Below are 15,670 nucleotides of genomic sequence, written 5' to 3'. Positions count from 1 at the left end.
GTTAGTGCCCAGTGTCCTTGGACGCGCAACAGGAGGGGATGCAATAATGGTTTTGAAGTGTCTGTTTTGTTGAGAATTGCCGCGATAAACTCGCATGGGAGCAGTTAAATACAATGCATTTTGTCTCTGTATATTTATTTGAATAGGATATTACAGTGAGCATTTTGGGTCCTCAAATCCGGGCATGTACATGACAAAGTTCCTAAAAATGGAATCAGGGAAAGATCGAGAGCCTGACCCTCAAACAGAAGATTTAAGGGTAAAGTATATTGTTTACAAAATTATTCTTATCATGATGTATGCGTAGTTGATTTTAAAAGTATAATTTTTTTTAAAATCAAGGGATAGAATTATTTGATCCATCCTAATTTCTTTGAATTGGTGTATGAAAGGGTTCTGTAGAGGGTAAGTCGCTGTCAGGAGAGTGTTGCGCGCCAATTAAAAGTTTAGGCCTAATTAAAGATTTTGTACGTTCTAACAACCTGCAGATTGAACTCTTCCACTTGTATTAGTGTATGGAGACATATCCCAATGAAGATTTACTCAGGAAGCTGATTTGCTAGGTTTTAAAGGGTTATTTAGAGGTAGTGTTGAGTTACGCAATTTTTGTGTAAATTCATTCCCGCACCGTCTGATCGTACCGATTCAGTTTGACAACAACCTTTGTCTAGAATAAAATACAATTTTTAGATGTTATTTTAAAACGTGAGCGAAATTTTATTTGCAAAGATGTGAAAATGTATGTAAAACGTTGCATTTTTAATCCGGCTTCCGAGAAAATCTCATGTCCAGCAAAAAAGTTTGGTTAACGCTTTTGAAGGAAACAGGAAGGGTATTCACTGCTTGCATTTTTTAGTATCTCTGGATTTTAGGTAAACTTGTATACATGAGAAGGGATTGTATTCAATTATTGGCAAACTTGTACCATGAAACCTATAAAAAGCCCCAGGGAGCCTATCAAATTGGGATGTTTTTGGGTGAGGGGGAGGATGTTGAGGGGGGTTAAATAATTTTGAAGATTTGCAAAAGTCATTTGAAACTTGCTTTACGAAAGGCTTAATTCACGTAATGTATATTCAAATGCTTATTCAAATGTGGGGGGTTCTTGACAGTTTTCACTTCCAGATTGGGGCTAACTTGAGGCATATACAATATGGCCCAGTTTTAGAAAAATATGAATTTTCAAAAAAGGGGTTTTCAGCTGCTTAACTATCCTTTCTGGATTTCCTACCAAAATTGCCAGCTTGGGTGCTTTTACTTTTAATGGTTTAAACATGGTTTTTCCTGAATCATTTTTTGCACAAAAATATTTATTCAAATGAAATAGGTATTACAAAATCACATGCACCCAATGCAAAATGTTTCTATGCAAAAGAGCTATAACATAGCAGTGGTAAATTGAACAAATGATGCTAAAACAAATGATGATTTTTTTTCTTTCAAGAAACAGATCTGCCTTGGCATTAAACATTATGTAATATATTCATTGACTTTTTTAATGTCTGCTGTTAGTAAACCTGAATCTGAAACATTACTATTAGCCTTGCCAACAGCAGCTTTCTAAACATGTTTGAAATGCAGAATATTTTTCTAAAATTTAGGATATGATATGCTTTAAAGTTGTGATATATAATATGCTTTGAAGTCATTTTATCAACTACCAGGAAAACATAATCCTGAAGGTACATATATTTTCAACATGAATTTCTCCACAAAAAGATTTTACTTTTCAAACAGTATCGTAAATAGATGCAAGAAGTAGGTAAAGCTAAGATCAAATAGACGTGTTTCCTTTCAGGCTGTTTATTTCAACTTGTCATACACCCAGTATAGCTTATCTGTAATTTGTGTATGCAAATAATGCATGTTTTAAATCTTAAAAGCAATGCAAATAGAAACCTTTTGTCATAAACAACATTTCTATTTCTCATTCATAGCTAAAATATGAAATATTGTTAAATTTGTTTCTGTTAATTTGTAATTTTTATATATCATCATTGTGATAGAATGTGCCAAATTTTCAAGTGTATGCCAGCTCAAAAGAAACCCTTAATAATGGCATGGCTTTACTCTTATTGCAGTTCATAATATCTCCAAATAAAATAGAATAAACAGTTTAACCCTCATAGTATTGTTGTATTTCCTGTGCTTCAAAAAATTCTGCATTTTTATGTCTGAAATTGTGATGGTGATTTGGAAAGTGTGGGTAACTCTTAGGCAAATAATTGACAAAGTCAAAATTGTCTTTATTTTATCTACATTTTTGCAACTCTGCTAACTAGGTTTTGATTTTCTAACCAATTTATAAAGTGAGTTGCCTATAATTATATTTCTATTATATATATATATATCTATTTTTTTGTAAATGTTTTCCAAAATGATTCTTAGAACTAATGGCCCTTTAAAACACGCCCAACACTTAACTGATATCTCTAAAAACTTGAAAATACTGTCATTAAGTTTTGTTTCTTATGCAAGGATACTTTTCATGGCTGGTTTGATATTGTTTTCTATAATCTTGAAAAGAAAACTAACAATTTCTAAGTATTTTTCACATATACAAACTATATATAAATTTTTTGTTTTGGTTTGTTTCAGAATATGCTTATGAGATTTAGAATTTCTGAGTTACAAGAGGTACTTTGTGCAGCTGGAAGACCAAGATCAGGGCGCAAGCATGAACTATTAGGAAGAGCTTTGAGTTTACTCCGACAATCAGAAGGAACTAGTTTACGAGAACGTGTAAAAAACAGAATTGTTGAACTCCATAGGCTACGATTTCCTATTCGACAATATCAAGGTGTTGATATACCACAAAACAATGGGCCAACTCTGATTCAGCCTCGAAAAACAACCTCAGACTTACTTGACTCTTCAAATAGCTTACAAAAGCGTGGTTCTCATGAGAAACAGTCATCTTTGGCTTCACTCCTTTCACATGAAGACTCTTCTAGTATTTATGATAAATATACTACACAAAAAGCACATATACCCACAACATTGGAAACTTTGATTAGGCCACAGAAAGGACAGCCAAATTGTGTTTCTTCATCTGAGCAAAGTTTACAGCTAAATGGAAGTTCCTGTCATGACGGCATGCCAGTTCACCCTGATGTTCGATTTATCAGCCTTCCATTTGCAGAACTTCAGGATGTTCTCATCAAAGCTACAAGTCTTGGTAAGCTTTGCTCTATTTGTTTTGCATCCAATTTAAGTCAATCCTTGTCCATCCCCAAGATTGCACCTCTTACTAGTTACTTTAGTCTCTGGCAATGCCAGTGCCTTTGTCAATGCACGTTGCTTCAGGATGACTTGAGACTGTTAGTTTTGACAAAATGTCTAGTATCCCTTTATTTAACGACCAACAATACTTTGCCATTTAGGACATAGATTGTATATTTATCAACAGGTTTTTTCCAATCAACAACAAACATCTAGATATCTTGCTTAGGAGTCTATATTGCTTTGTATGCAAGGTGTCCTTTGATATGAGTTCCAAGAGTTTTCATAGCTGGAAGAACAATTGGAAGCTCATTTGTAGGACTTTCTGTCTTTTTTTCTGACATTTGCAACCCTATTCTGTGAAGTACAATCTATAAACTTTTATTTCAAGCTATGAATTCCCGATAACTTGAACTAATGGCTACTTTTTCCTAAAGTTGAAGTTATTAAAGCTCTCTAAAACAAAAACATTTGATGATTTGAATCACTTCATTGGTCCCTTGGATGTTTGAGTTATTGGGGATTTACTGTATTTTATCACCAGAATATCTTAAAAGGGCCTACCTATGCTTTTCTTTGGGTAGTACTCTTTCTTGGCCAGTATTTTATTCATTTGTGTGATTTTTGTTATATTCTAACAGGACAAAAAAGAATGTCTGGGTACCAAGATATTACATTGGTTTTTCATCTTTCGCCACTGCAGGTCCAAACTATCACACACTCAAGGTTTATCTTCTTTGAGTTCTCTGATATTTTATTGTAAAGTAAAAACAATGAGTTTTTATAAATATTTTATGAGGTCTTTATGTTGTTTTGGATTTGGCTTTAAAACTTGAATGGCTTATGTATTTAAGCATAAAACATGATAAAGTATATGTGTTTTTTGTTGTGGAATGGAGCTTTATTTTTTCTTGATTTTTTTTGTAGACTTGAAATTCATTCAACATTAAGTAACTTTTCTGTACACTAACTTTCTATTTGATTTGTTTAAGCAATTAATACCAAACCTAAATATTAAAATGTTTTATCCCATGCTTGAATCTAAAAATACAATGTAAGAATCTAAAAATCACATTCAAATTGAAAAATATTTGTTATGAAAAAGTGTTTATGTCCAGAGGTAAATTAGCAATGTGTCTCTTCTTCGTTTTATGATGATTTTCTGGCATTTTCAGGTATCTTTCAGTTCTCCTGGTAATTTAAATGTTATTCTTAACCTTTTCCCAGGTCATATTCTCTACAATCAAGAATAGAGTACAATGTCCAGGTCTTACTCAGGTGAGCACCATTAATTTTCTATAGAGCACATGGCTACTAAAGCATTTTAAAGCATTTGCATTTGTCCGAATGATGTCAAGGTAGCTTTAAAGACACCCAGTTTTCAAATGAAGTTTATTTGTCACCTGTTGCCCTGAATGTTTATACAAATCAAGCCATTTCATAAGCCTTTGAGTTATTGTAAGTTAAGTGAATTCTGGATGGATGTTTATTGAAACTATATTGAAAGATTTCTTGTTAGTACCTTATCATAAAAGCTGAAATCCAAAGGATTCAAATTGTACAAGAAGCTATGGGTAGTAGCAATGATCTCAATGCTATCCATCAGGCATTGCATCAGAGAGGCAGCCCCCAATAATTTCCAAATTGTACTTAACCATGTACAATGAATCATCTTTCTTTTTGCTTTTAGTAATCCATAACTGTTTGGTCATTCTAGTCCATTTCAGCTGAATTTCATGAATTGAATCCTCTAGGCAAAAGCAAAAAGTTTTAGCATAAACGTTCTGCCCATCGAAATACAGGTAAAATTTACAACCAATCAATCCTCCGGAACCTTCCAAAACAAACCTAAGTTTGTCATTGTCCTCATGAAAACTTTTAACCCTTAGGAATATCAAGATTTTGTAAACCATAATTGCTATGGATATATTTTTATTTGCAGGTTTTGTTTAGCAGAAACAAGTTGTATTCAAGAAGATTCATATCCTTCAAGGTGTTCTATAAAAGTGAATGGAAAAATATGTCCGATTCCTGTATGTATTATGATTCAATTTTTTTCAGTCTTTCTTTTGGGTGGTCTTGCTTGTCATATTGCATTCAACTTGTAATCTACTGCTATAAAACATACAGGAAAATATTTATGCCATAAGATATTTCCATAGCCTTGGTAGTTGGAAGGACCTCTGTGAATCTAAACTTTGTGTGAACATGTTTGAAGCTGCTAAGCGCATCTATTCAAAATCAGCAGGCAAGAACCAACCTTTTTTAGTAGATGATTTGCAAAAAATATTTGATGATGTTTATGGTTGTGATGTTTATAATGGGCTGTTTTCATTTGCATTTGTGTGCAAATTATTAAGTTGAGCTATACATACTCTATACTGATTTTCCTTTGCCTTCAGGGACAGCCACCTCCTAATTCACAAAATATGGAACCAAAAAAGCCTCATCGACCTGTGAACATAACATCATATTGCCGATTATCGCCAATGATGGCAAATCAGGTTCAAATATCATGGATGCCTTCCGACTTGGGAAAGGCAAGTCATCTCAACAACATTTATTGTTTTTTCATCTTAACCATTTGAATCAGAATTGATATTTTGTTATGCTCTCTGCATGGTTTAGTCTTTCATATAGTATCTGAGTAGAAACTCTTTCTATGACATGTTATTGAGTGTAAAATAAGCTTGACTGTAATTCATTGATGAACTGTATAATGATTTCCATGACTTACGTATTAGCTTATATTCTAGAAACATTTTGTTGTAAAATATCCCTTTATTTGCGGAAGTAAATACACTTTCAAACGAGCTATTTCTGGCGTTCACTTTCGTGCAATTTGTGGTGCTTTGTTTCGGCCGTCATGGTTCTTTCTCATGTTTTTTGTTGCTCTTCTTTCTTCAGAGGCATGCTGCAAGCGTACAGCTAGTCAAATGTGTAACTGCAAGTACTTTGGTACAGCGGCTAAAGGCCAAGCCTCTTCGCAATGCTGACCATGCAAGAGCCCTAAGTAAGTCAGTTTTCCTCGATTATTGTATTGGTTTTCCATCCAGTATAAACATTCAGTGTTTTAAAGACAAATGCTCTTTAAAGACAAAGTAGAATATTGGTCCGCGATTTATGCTATCTGTAATGTCCCACACTACCTGTAGCTTGATGTTTCAGAGACTGTTATAGGTATTTAAGTTATACAATATTCATTGTAGACAGTTTAAGAGTTTTTTATTCTTCGAAATGTTGCGCAGGTAGATTCATGTCTCTTGAATTAAGTTGTTACTACTTTTTCTTTTTCACAATTAGTACTTAGAGGTCCATCCCAGAAAACTTTCCCCCTAAATCAATGCTAAATAAAATTTTGCCAAACCCAAAAAATTTCCGGTATAGGTGTAGCACAGGGTTTTCCAATTAACAACAAACATCTAGATATCTTGCTTAGAAGTCCTTATAGCTTTATATGTTAAGTGACGTTTGATAGGGGTTCCAAGTGTTATCATAGCTTGCAGAATGTTTAGAAGCTCATTTTGTAGAATTTCCCACTCTTTTTCTGACCTTTGCAACCTTTGTTTTGTAAACTACCCAATTCACAGTGTTTGGTTGTGAATCCCCGCTTCCTTTAGACCCTAATGTTTATGGTCCTTCTTTTAAAAACTTTGAAGACATCGCATTCAAAGGCACCATCATATAAAAACTTAAGCTGCAAAGCCAAAAATGTTTGACTCTTAAGACTGCCATAAACAACTCCTATAAGTGTTTTCTGATATCTTTTTGTAGTTAAGGAGCAATTGGCTCACGATCCAGATAACGAAGTCGCAACCACAAGTTTGAAGGTGTCATTATGTTGTCCTGTAAGTTTTTTGTCCCTTATACTGTTTTATTTAAAAATTTTACTGCAGTTATTTCTCTAATTCTTATATCGAAAACCAAATATAGTTTTTATACTATTTCTTTCAAAATTATTACTACGATGATTTTAAAAGAAGTAAAAGAAAACAATTCATGTTAATATCAGGAAAATCGTGATTCAACAGTGAAGCCTCCATGTAGCTGGCCCTTTGAGACTGTCGTTGCTTTCGGCTGTAATGAGTTGTCCATTGTCTGAGGGTTGCTTTTACAAAGCCTTGACAAGAGAAAAGAAGCTTCAGAAGAAAAGCATTTGTCCACTTTTTGTAGGTTTCAAGGGGTGGACAATTCTGGTAAAAGGTGGTCCTCGGGTGGGAGACCAGCAGCCCTTACAGCGGTCTCCTGCATATGGCCTGTTGTCTCCTAGAACAGAACTCTGGTAATAGGGGTGGACATTTCCAGGAGAAAAAGGAACGCCCGGCGGTTACTCTGTGTAACCATAAGGAGTCTCCCTCAGATAGAAACCGGCCGTCCCGGGTGCACAGGAGACCAAATTGTCCACCTTTGAATGTCAGTTGTTGAGAGGTGTCCATTGTGGGCAGATGTCTTTTCTTGAGATGTGTCCTTTGTTTGGAGATCTCACTGTTGCTGATTTGCCACAACTGGTCACTTCCACGTACTTATCATGATACTAAATTGGCTTTTTTTATCTCTCATAGATTGGGAAAACGCGGATGACAATGCCATGTCGAGCAACAACTTGTAACCATGTTCAGTGCTTCGATGGATCGCTCTACATCCAAATGAACGAAAGGTGCTTCCTCCTTGCTACGTGCTTTTATTCAGGGTGGTTTTCAACAAATACAATCGAAGCGATTCGATATTCAGCAAACATGCGCTCTTTGAATCATTTAGCAACCAGGAAATGAACCTAATAATTTATAATGCTGTGTTTCATAGTCAGCTCCACTGAACCTGATGTATGTTGTATTTTGCTTCATGGAGATGGCTTGTTGAGCGAAGAGACTTCAGTTGACGAATTTTTTAATAATTGCAACACAAAACATTCAACTGCCAGATGAAAAAAAGATGTACAATCATTATTACTTATGAAGAAAATGATTGTTTGTTTAGGAAAGGGAGACGCAACAAAAGTACCATTGATTCGATTATCCCAAAAAAATTATTTCTTTGTGATTTTATTTGAGTTCAAATAAATTTTTGCCCAGTAATTGATTTCCTGTTTTTTTAAATAGAAAGGCTGGGTAATATTCTGAATTCGAAGATCAGCTAAAGAGTATTACCAGTCATTTGAAAACTATTTATGCTGGAAAAAATTATTTAGAAAAATATATATGAATTATAAATGATATTTTTAATATCAAACTTAATTAAACTCAAAACGAGTAATGTTCCGATTCATATATTATTCGGTTCTAACAGATTCAATAATCTTTTTACAGAAAGCCCAACTGGACTTGTCCAGTCTGTGATAAAAAAGCCTTTTACGACCAACTCATTGTTGACGGGTAAGTTGGCGCATGTTTCGAATCTACAGAAGAGGAAGTAAAACTAAGTTGGCGCATGTTTCGAATCTACAGAAGAGGAAGTAAAACTAAGTTGACGCATGTTTCGAATCTACAGAAGAGGAAGTAAAACTAAGTTGACGCATGTTTCGAATTTACGGAAGAGGAAGTGAAACTGAGAAAGTGCAGTTTGAGTTCAGTTTAAGATAGTGAGAATTAAGAGGTCAAATTAGATTTGCTTAAGGTTGGGCTCTGGAGGAAATGACCCGAAGTGACATGCGAATGTCTCATAAATCTAGCCATCTCATTTTTCAGTCGATTTTTCAATGATGCCATTAAAATTAATTTCTAAGCTGTTTAGATGAAGATATAGATTTGACGTTAAAAACAAAAAAATATGATTTTATGATTTTTCTACGAAAGGGATAATAGTTGTATTTTTAAGCTCTACAGCGCCAGAAACGTCTCTGTAATCTTCCCAAACTCTCTGATATGAAGACCGTGCCTTTCTTCATCTCATGGCCAGCATTGGTCTTGTTACAGGTTGTTTACTGAAATATTACGGAGTGCGCCTGACAGTAATGACATAGTGTTTCTTCAAGACGGGTCTTGGAAGGTCCAGTCAGACAATGGTAAGGTGTCATTGAGTTTAGCATCGTGAAGTTGTGACACATTGTTCTTGCTTTTTGCTTCAAACCCGCTATGTAGACACTAAGAAATCAGAGAAAGTATTTTTGTCTAGCGTTTCTTCTGATGATACTATTTGAGATAGGTAAAGGATGAGCAAGGGAATAAGATTATAATGACATATGGATCTAGAAATGACTTTATTTGGATAACAAGATCTTGTCATAATTGTTGAAAGTTTTCTTCTCATTTTAGTTTCATGGAATTATGTGATGCATATTTATTTTTTAATTAAACAAATTTTAATGTTCGGGCTAGAACTCTGTATGCCAGGTGGACAGATTGATTTTTGCAAGGAATGTCTATTGGATGATTGAAATGTAATGTAAAGTGTTTTTTCAAGTTTATTCAAGAAACTGTGATCAAATCGTATTCAGGCTGGTACCATTTGTCTATATAATATTGATGATCGGCTCTTGCAGTTTAAATCTGACATGGTAATCATATGTCATTCTGTATTTTATAGATCTGGAGAGCAAAGCGTCAATAATGACCATCATCGGAACCCCGTCTTCATCGAGCAGAGGTGAAGGTATGATTGGTTTCTCATGCCTCTCTTACTTGTGTTTATCGAATTAATTATAATGAGCCCGGGGGTGCTTATCTGACAGGCACAATATGTTTAAAGTTTTGTGGCCCTAAAACTGGATTAAAATTTACTAGTTAAAGATCGCTGAGTTAAATTGCAAGAATCTACATATGGGTGCCTTGATGCAAGATGTAAAGAATTTTTTCCAAATCTGCCGAACTAGTAGGGGGACTTATTTTAGAGGAAGATAGTAGGGGGATATTTCTTTTAGAGAAGTAGGGGGATATTTCTTTCTTCACATAGCTTGGTCTAATGCCGAGTGCTTTGCGAATGATATATAGTATAAGATCTACTAGAAAGGTGTCAGTTTAAGGCCTTGGATTATTTGCCAGCGTTACAAAGGCGATGCTTCTATCGTGCTGTCGTTGGCCAAGACATATTGTATACCTTATGTAAACTATATCTTATATATAACCATTGATTGTTACTGAAAACCAGTTGAAGAGTTCAAGGGTATTAGATATTTGGTTAGAAACTGAGATCATCATTGTGAAGGCTTGTGCCGAAAAAGGTTCTTTCGTTGTTGAAATTGTATTTACAATTTTAATTCCATTCTAGAATCAACAATAACAACAACAATGAAGCAGAAGGAAAGAGACTTCTGCATGATTGACTTAACTGGAGATTCAAGTGATGAGGAGGAGCCTCCTCCACCACCTATCAAGTCAAAACCAATGAGGTGCGTTCATCAACTTTCACATGCTATTTTTTATCCACGCTGATGCCACATTGGTAACATTGCTATTTGTTTGCCTACCAGCTGCGGCTGGATTTCCCTAGATTTTGTTAATCTAAATCCCGTGATTTACGGTAGATAATCGTGAAAGACAGTCTGAGAAAAAGAGAGTCTGTTCGATCTAATTCAAACTTGTTTCCTCATAAATTGTGTCAAAATACCATACTATTCTGCTATGCTAACACTTTTATTTTGCATTCGCAGCTACAATGCAAACATCAGTCATCATAGAGGCCCACGAGTCCGTCAAGTTCCCATGGTTTCATCTTCGACTATACAATACCACCCTTTTCCATTATTTGATCCTGAAATCCAAGGTAGGCCGTGTCAAAATTACTCATGCACTCATTATGGAATACTTGCAAAGCAGAGCTCTTTTTGAAGCTCAATTGTTCAAGTAAATGTCTTTTACAGGTACAAATTTACATGAATTCTTGTTTTAATAATACAGTTACTTTGCTTTGACCAAACTTTTTAATGTTTGTTCTATCTTCGACTCCTTGTTTGGCTGGCCTAAGAAATCGGTTAGGCAAAATTTAAACGCGAAAGTCAAATTCAAACCTGTTCTACCATAAGGAAGGGATCCCCTCGGCGAAGTTTGTTCGATAACCACAGACAAAAAAACTTGGAGTGGAGTTGGCTCATAATTTCGCTTTGAAAATTATTTTAATGCATTTTTAACTCCACGTTTTGTTTCAATTGCCATGAAAGTATTCAATTTATCTATTTTTGCAGCTCCTGATTTTTACTCTGTTCTACCAGAAGAGGAAAGGGTAAGTATTTCTTCTTATTAGATTCTTACAGTGCTTATTTTTGTGAAACTTAGAATTTATTTTCATCTTGTTTCATGAAAGCTTTAACTCTGAAATGACTGCATTCATTAACATAAGATTAAAGATCAAACATTTGTTATTTAAATCAGAGTTGCAGATTTCTCTTTTCACTCTGATTGGCATCACTTGACAATTTCATAATTACAACGTTATGACAACTGTTACATATTTTTGAAAATAATGATATTGAAGCGCGGGTTTTAAACACTGTTTTTTTTAATGTTTGTTGATTCTGTATCTTGAAGCGGTACAACTTAAGAAGCAGGGGGACCCCTTACCGGTAGCATTTTCAACAGTAGAAGGTGAGATACGGTGCAAGAAATAAAGATGCATAGTTCAAAACATCAGTTTATAAATACAGCTCTTTACAACCTTTATCTGAATTTCTGGCTAGGATTGTTGGGGAGACAAACAAGTGTGAGGCAACCCTCCGTTCTTGAGTCAAAGAGCGAAGTCAGTATTATGCGTTCTGATACCGGAACGGAGGGTTGCCTCGCACATATGAAGATCTTCTAGTAGGGGTGTACCGGATCAGGATTTTCAGAATCCGGCCGGAACCAGATTTACCGGATTTCTTCGTGGAATATCCGGCCGGATTTTACCAGATAATCTGACCATTTATGGATTTTTCAGTGATAAAAAGTTTTGAGCCACTTTGTGAAAAAATGTATAGCGAGAAGATCAAAGAGACCCATTCGAGTTGCCAGATTGAATTTACAAACGAAGGCTAGACTGGTAAGCAATTTAAGCCAAAATTCTCATAAAAAGGCCAAATCAAAAACGTTTTCAAGAATCCATCGAGCAGGCACTGGTTATATTTCTACGCTTGTACCTGTTAGATAATTTCATAACTTAGATAAGAATCTTACTTTTTTCGAAAACCCTTTGCTAATTTCAAGATAATATTTAGGTTAGGTGATAAAATTTGAAATTTGGTTAACACTTTGTAGTTAACTACTAATTATTCCATGAATTTAGTAATTACTCATTAATTTTAGACGTTCTGCTGAAAAGGCCGACAGGGTCAAATTTAAGTAGTAAGCAAAAAAACAATTTTTCCAAGCAATCTAAATCTAAAAACCAAAAATGAAAAATTTGGCCTAAAAAGCCAATCTAGCATTGCTGGACCAAATTTGTGAATTATATCATCCAGTGTTTCGTGATGTCGAGCACTTTCATTTCACCTCTGTTTTCAAGGTGCTTGTTTTATCGTTGATCTTGTTAAGTTCTGGAAAATCTTGCAAATGGCCGGATTTCGGAAACAATCCGGCCGGAACCGGATTTTCAAAAAATCAGCGATCCGGCGCCGGATTATCCGACCTACCAGATATCCGGTACATCCCTATCTTCTAGAAAGATATGCTCTGGAATTTATTTGGCAGTAATAACTGTCAGGTTTTGGTTTATTATGTAATAACTATCAGATTTCACCAATGAACAATTAGGTGTTAACTTACTCGAGTGAACCATTATGCAATGATTTTAATTCACCTTTTGACAGTCTCTGAATTTTTGACTTAAAATCTTTTAGAATTTTTAGGCTCCAGTATCACTTAATGTTATTGATGATTAAGATTTTATATTGTTGATGGTAGTAGTTATTTAATTTTTTGGTCTATATGCTTTGTGTTTTCTTCTGCATAACTGACAACTGTTTAGAATATTTTTATTAACGAAAGGCAAGATGTTGGCTGAGTAATAATCGCCAGTTCAATTTCAGATGGCGGCAGAATTATATTTGACGCAATCAGGGTTACTTACGCATCTACACGAATCGCGTCGTTCGCCCTCTGACGTCATATCGCTTGACTGACGGTACCACGACCAGCAGCGATTCTCAGAAAATTGAGAAAAGAATTTGAGATTGTTAAAATGGCAAACAGGCTGCAGACAAGAAAAGTGTGAAAGTACAGCCACGTCAAAAGACATTAAGTTTAGCGACAATTTATTAGCTTTTGAAAAATGTAAAAACAACATTGTACAAAATTGGTTATGAAATAGAAGTAATCTTGTTTTTAGTAAGGGGCTGCATCCACCCATTAAACTTTTTGCATCCCTCTGTTACGATCTGTTTGTTTTTCGAGAGATCTATTTTGTGGACGAGTTGAATTACTAAGCAAACTGGGGTGGGTAGGTTCACACGATAGCCTCGACTTTGTCTGCCTCATTTGAGTGAAATTAAAGTTGAGGGTGTAAGCGAAGTCATGGACAAGTGTAAATATCTAGCTTATTAGATTTTAAGACTTTTAAATTTTTATGATGGAACAGTTTTCGTTGCATTTTGTCGTCTTTCAGATTGCTTGAATGGCTAATTTATCTGCATGATTTTGTCGACCGTTACTTAGTGATATGCATCAATCGTTTTAGTTTCTTGTGTGCAAAATCTTCTAATTGTCATTTTCCCCATCGGACATAGAGACAATTAAGTATTATGCATGTCTTGATTTTCTCCTATGTGCTTCGTAATTTGATTTTGATAATCTTGAACGGAACTCTTACAGAAATCCCTATTGTATTGAAAGCCAAATGGCCCCTCAAGCAAGCATCCCAAAACTTTGGTACGCATAGTACAAAAAAAGAACAAACGTAGGCATACCCTTCATTAATACCCTTACATTCCCCTCACTTAAATGCGGTTGATTCACTTTCCTGCTAAGTCCCTAAAACGAGTTCTAATAAAGCACTTGTAGCTATGCTACGTTTCAGGTGAATTCAGTTGGTTTGCAAATATTATGTTTTCCAGGTTATTAATTATTCACGTTTTCTATTCAGTAGATGTTGCAGAATGTTTACTTTTTATCTTAAGCAGTTGTGTTAACCAACTAAGCTGCATTGAAAACCGGCATTGTTGTAAATGAAGCTTGAATATGTATCTAGATGGTACCATATTATTTGTTTTGTAGTTCTTCAAGTACTACATTTTGCGCGTAATTAATCTCTTATAGAACATTTAATACTTTCGCGTAGCTGTTAGTCTGATAAAATACCTGATAGATCGAACAAGACTGAAGCAAAGTTTTGAATGCGTTGAGAATCAGAAGTATGCAGCAACCCCTGCGTTACACAGTTTATAGTTGCTGCAATCAATTTTCTCTCCCACATTGAAAAGAGCTCACAAATGCAACCTCTCCGGACAGTTGGCGGACGCGTTTTAAGATTATTCTCACTTTACGCGCGGACAGTGATTTCGTGTACTGTCGCGCGCGCGAAAAGATGATATATAGTTCGAACGCCGGTATAGCAGTCAAAATCTATGCCCATTTTTATCCCCTTTTCTTACACATTGCTCAGCTATATATTTTTAGAAGATGTTTGCTTTTTCTTGAACAAACCGCTAGTTGAATTTAAGAGTTTTTTACTCAATTTATTCCTGTGAGTTATAAAGAATAAATTCCTTGTGTTTTGTGTTGTTTTTCCCTAACCGATCATAACACAGTTTCCACGACTGAAGGCAACCACGCCACAGATGTTTTTAGAGGACAGTTTATGATCTGAACCTTCAAATTATTGTTTAGAAGCATGAAAAGTCAATATCTATATTGTGTATCAGTGAAAAATTGCAAAATATCTAATTTTTTGAACATTGGTTAACAAGACTGTGAATTTCTACTAACAATATTATGATATACACTCTTTTCTAATAAGAACCAGTAAATCTAAGTTCAGGCTGACTGTTCTTAATTTTTTCGAAAATCTGAGGCTGGATTGTTCTTAATTTGTTCTTAATCTAATAGGGTGTAAGCAGTGCGAGTGCTAGCTTTTTCGCTCTAGGGTGGTGTTCAGGCCTCATTTGCCAACAAAGTGAGTGAGACAGCCTTAATTTGCTGAAAATTTTTGAATATTCGCCGATAAAGCACCCGCACATCGATAAAAATCCTCGATTTTGAGAAAAAAACGTTGTTCAAAATTGCATTAGCAGATGCAGAACTTCAGCCTCAGCTTGTTCATAATTTGTTCTTAAATTTTGACCAATTTTGAGGCTCGTGTTCTTATAAATTTGTTCTTATAAAAAAGAAGAATGTAGCTACTTAAAATTTTAATTAGGCCAAAATGGCAGTCAAGGATTACAGTTTACAGAAAAAACAATTGAACTAAGAGAAAAACTATGCATGTTTAAAAAGCTTTTTATAAACGTATGATATTATTTGGTTTCAAAAAGATAAAGTTGAAGAAATCGCCACAAAAGTTGAGCTATAGACAACACCGCAATGCAATAGATATTCAAAATTTATTC

The 15,670-nt window shown here is 34.9% G+C and overlaps 1 protein-coding gene across 1 annotated transcript; it reads left to right on the top strand.

Annotated features, from left to right (window-relative positions):
• Positions 1–4: 4 nt before the first annotated feature.
• Positions 5–15,432, top strand: LOC135687528 (E3 SUMO-protein ligase PIAS2). Its single transcript, XM_065204110.2, has 16 exons — positions 5–259; positions 2,599–3,178; positions 3,864–3,948; positions 4,450–4,500; positions 5,165–5,255; positions 5,625–5,762; positions 6,130–6,235; positions 6,997–7,070; positions 7,785–7,879; positions 8,529–8,594; positions 9,135–9,223; positions 9,745–9,810; positions 10,426–10,546; positions 10,808–10,920; positions 11,339–11,376; positions 13,157–15,432. Exons 1-16 carry the CDS (start codon positions 185–187, stop codon positions 13,247–13,249), a joined length of 1,881 nt encoding a protein of 626 aa, XP_065060182.2. The 5' UTR covers positions 5–184; the 3' UTR covers positions 13,250–15,432.
• Positions 15,433–15,670: the final 238 nt, after the last annotated feature.

The sequence above is a fragment of the Rhopilema esculentum genome, chromosome 20 (assembly GCF_057945365.1).
Source record: "Rhopilema esculentum isolate cy_ngs chromosome 20, ASM5794536v1, whole genome shotgun sequence".
NCBI classification, from domain to species: domain Eukaryota; kingdom Metazoa; phylum Cnidaria; class Scyphozoa; order Rhizostomeae; family Rhizostomatidae; genus Rhopilema; species Rhopilema esculentum.
The sequence above is the reverse complement of the archived record's forward strand: the minus strand, read 5'-3'. Positions and strand labels throughout refer to the sequence as shown.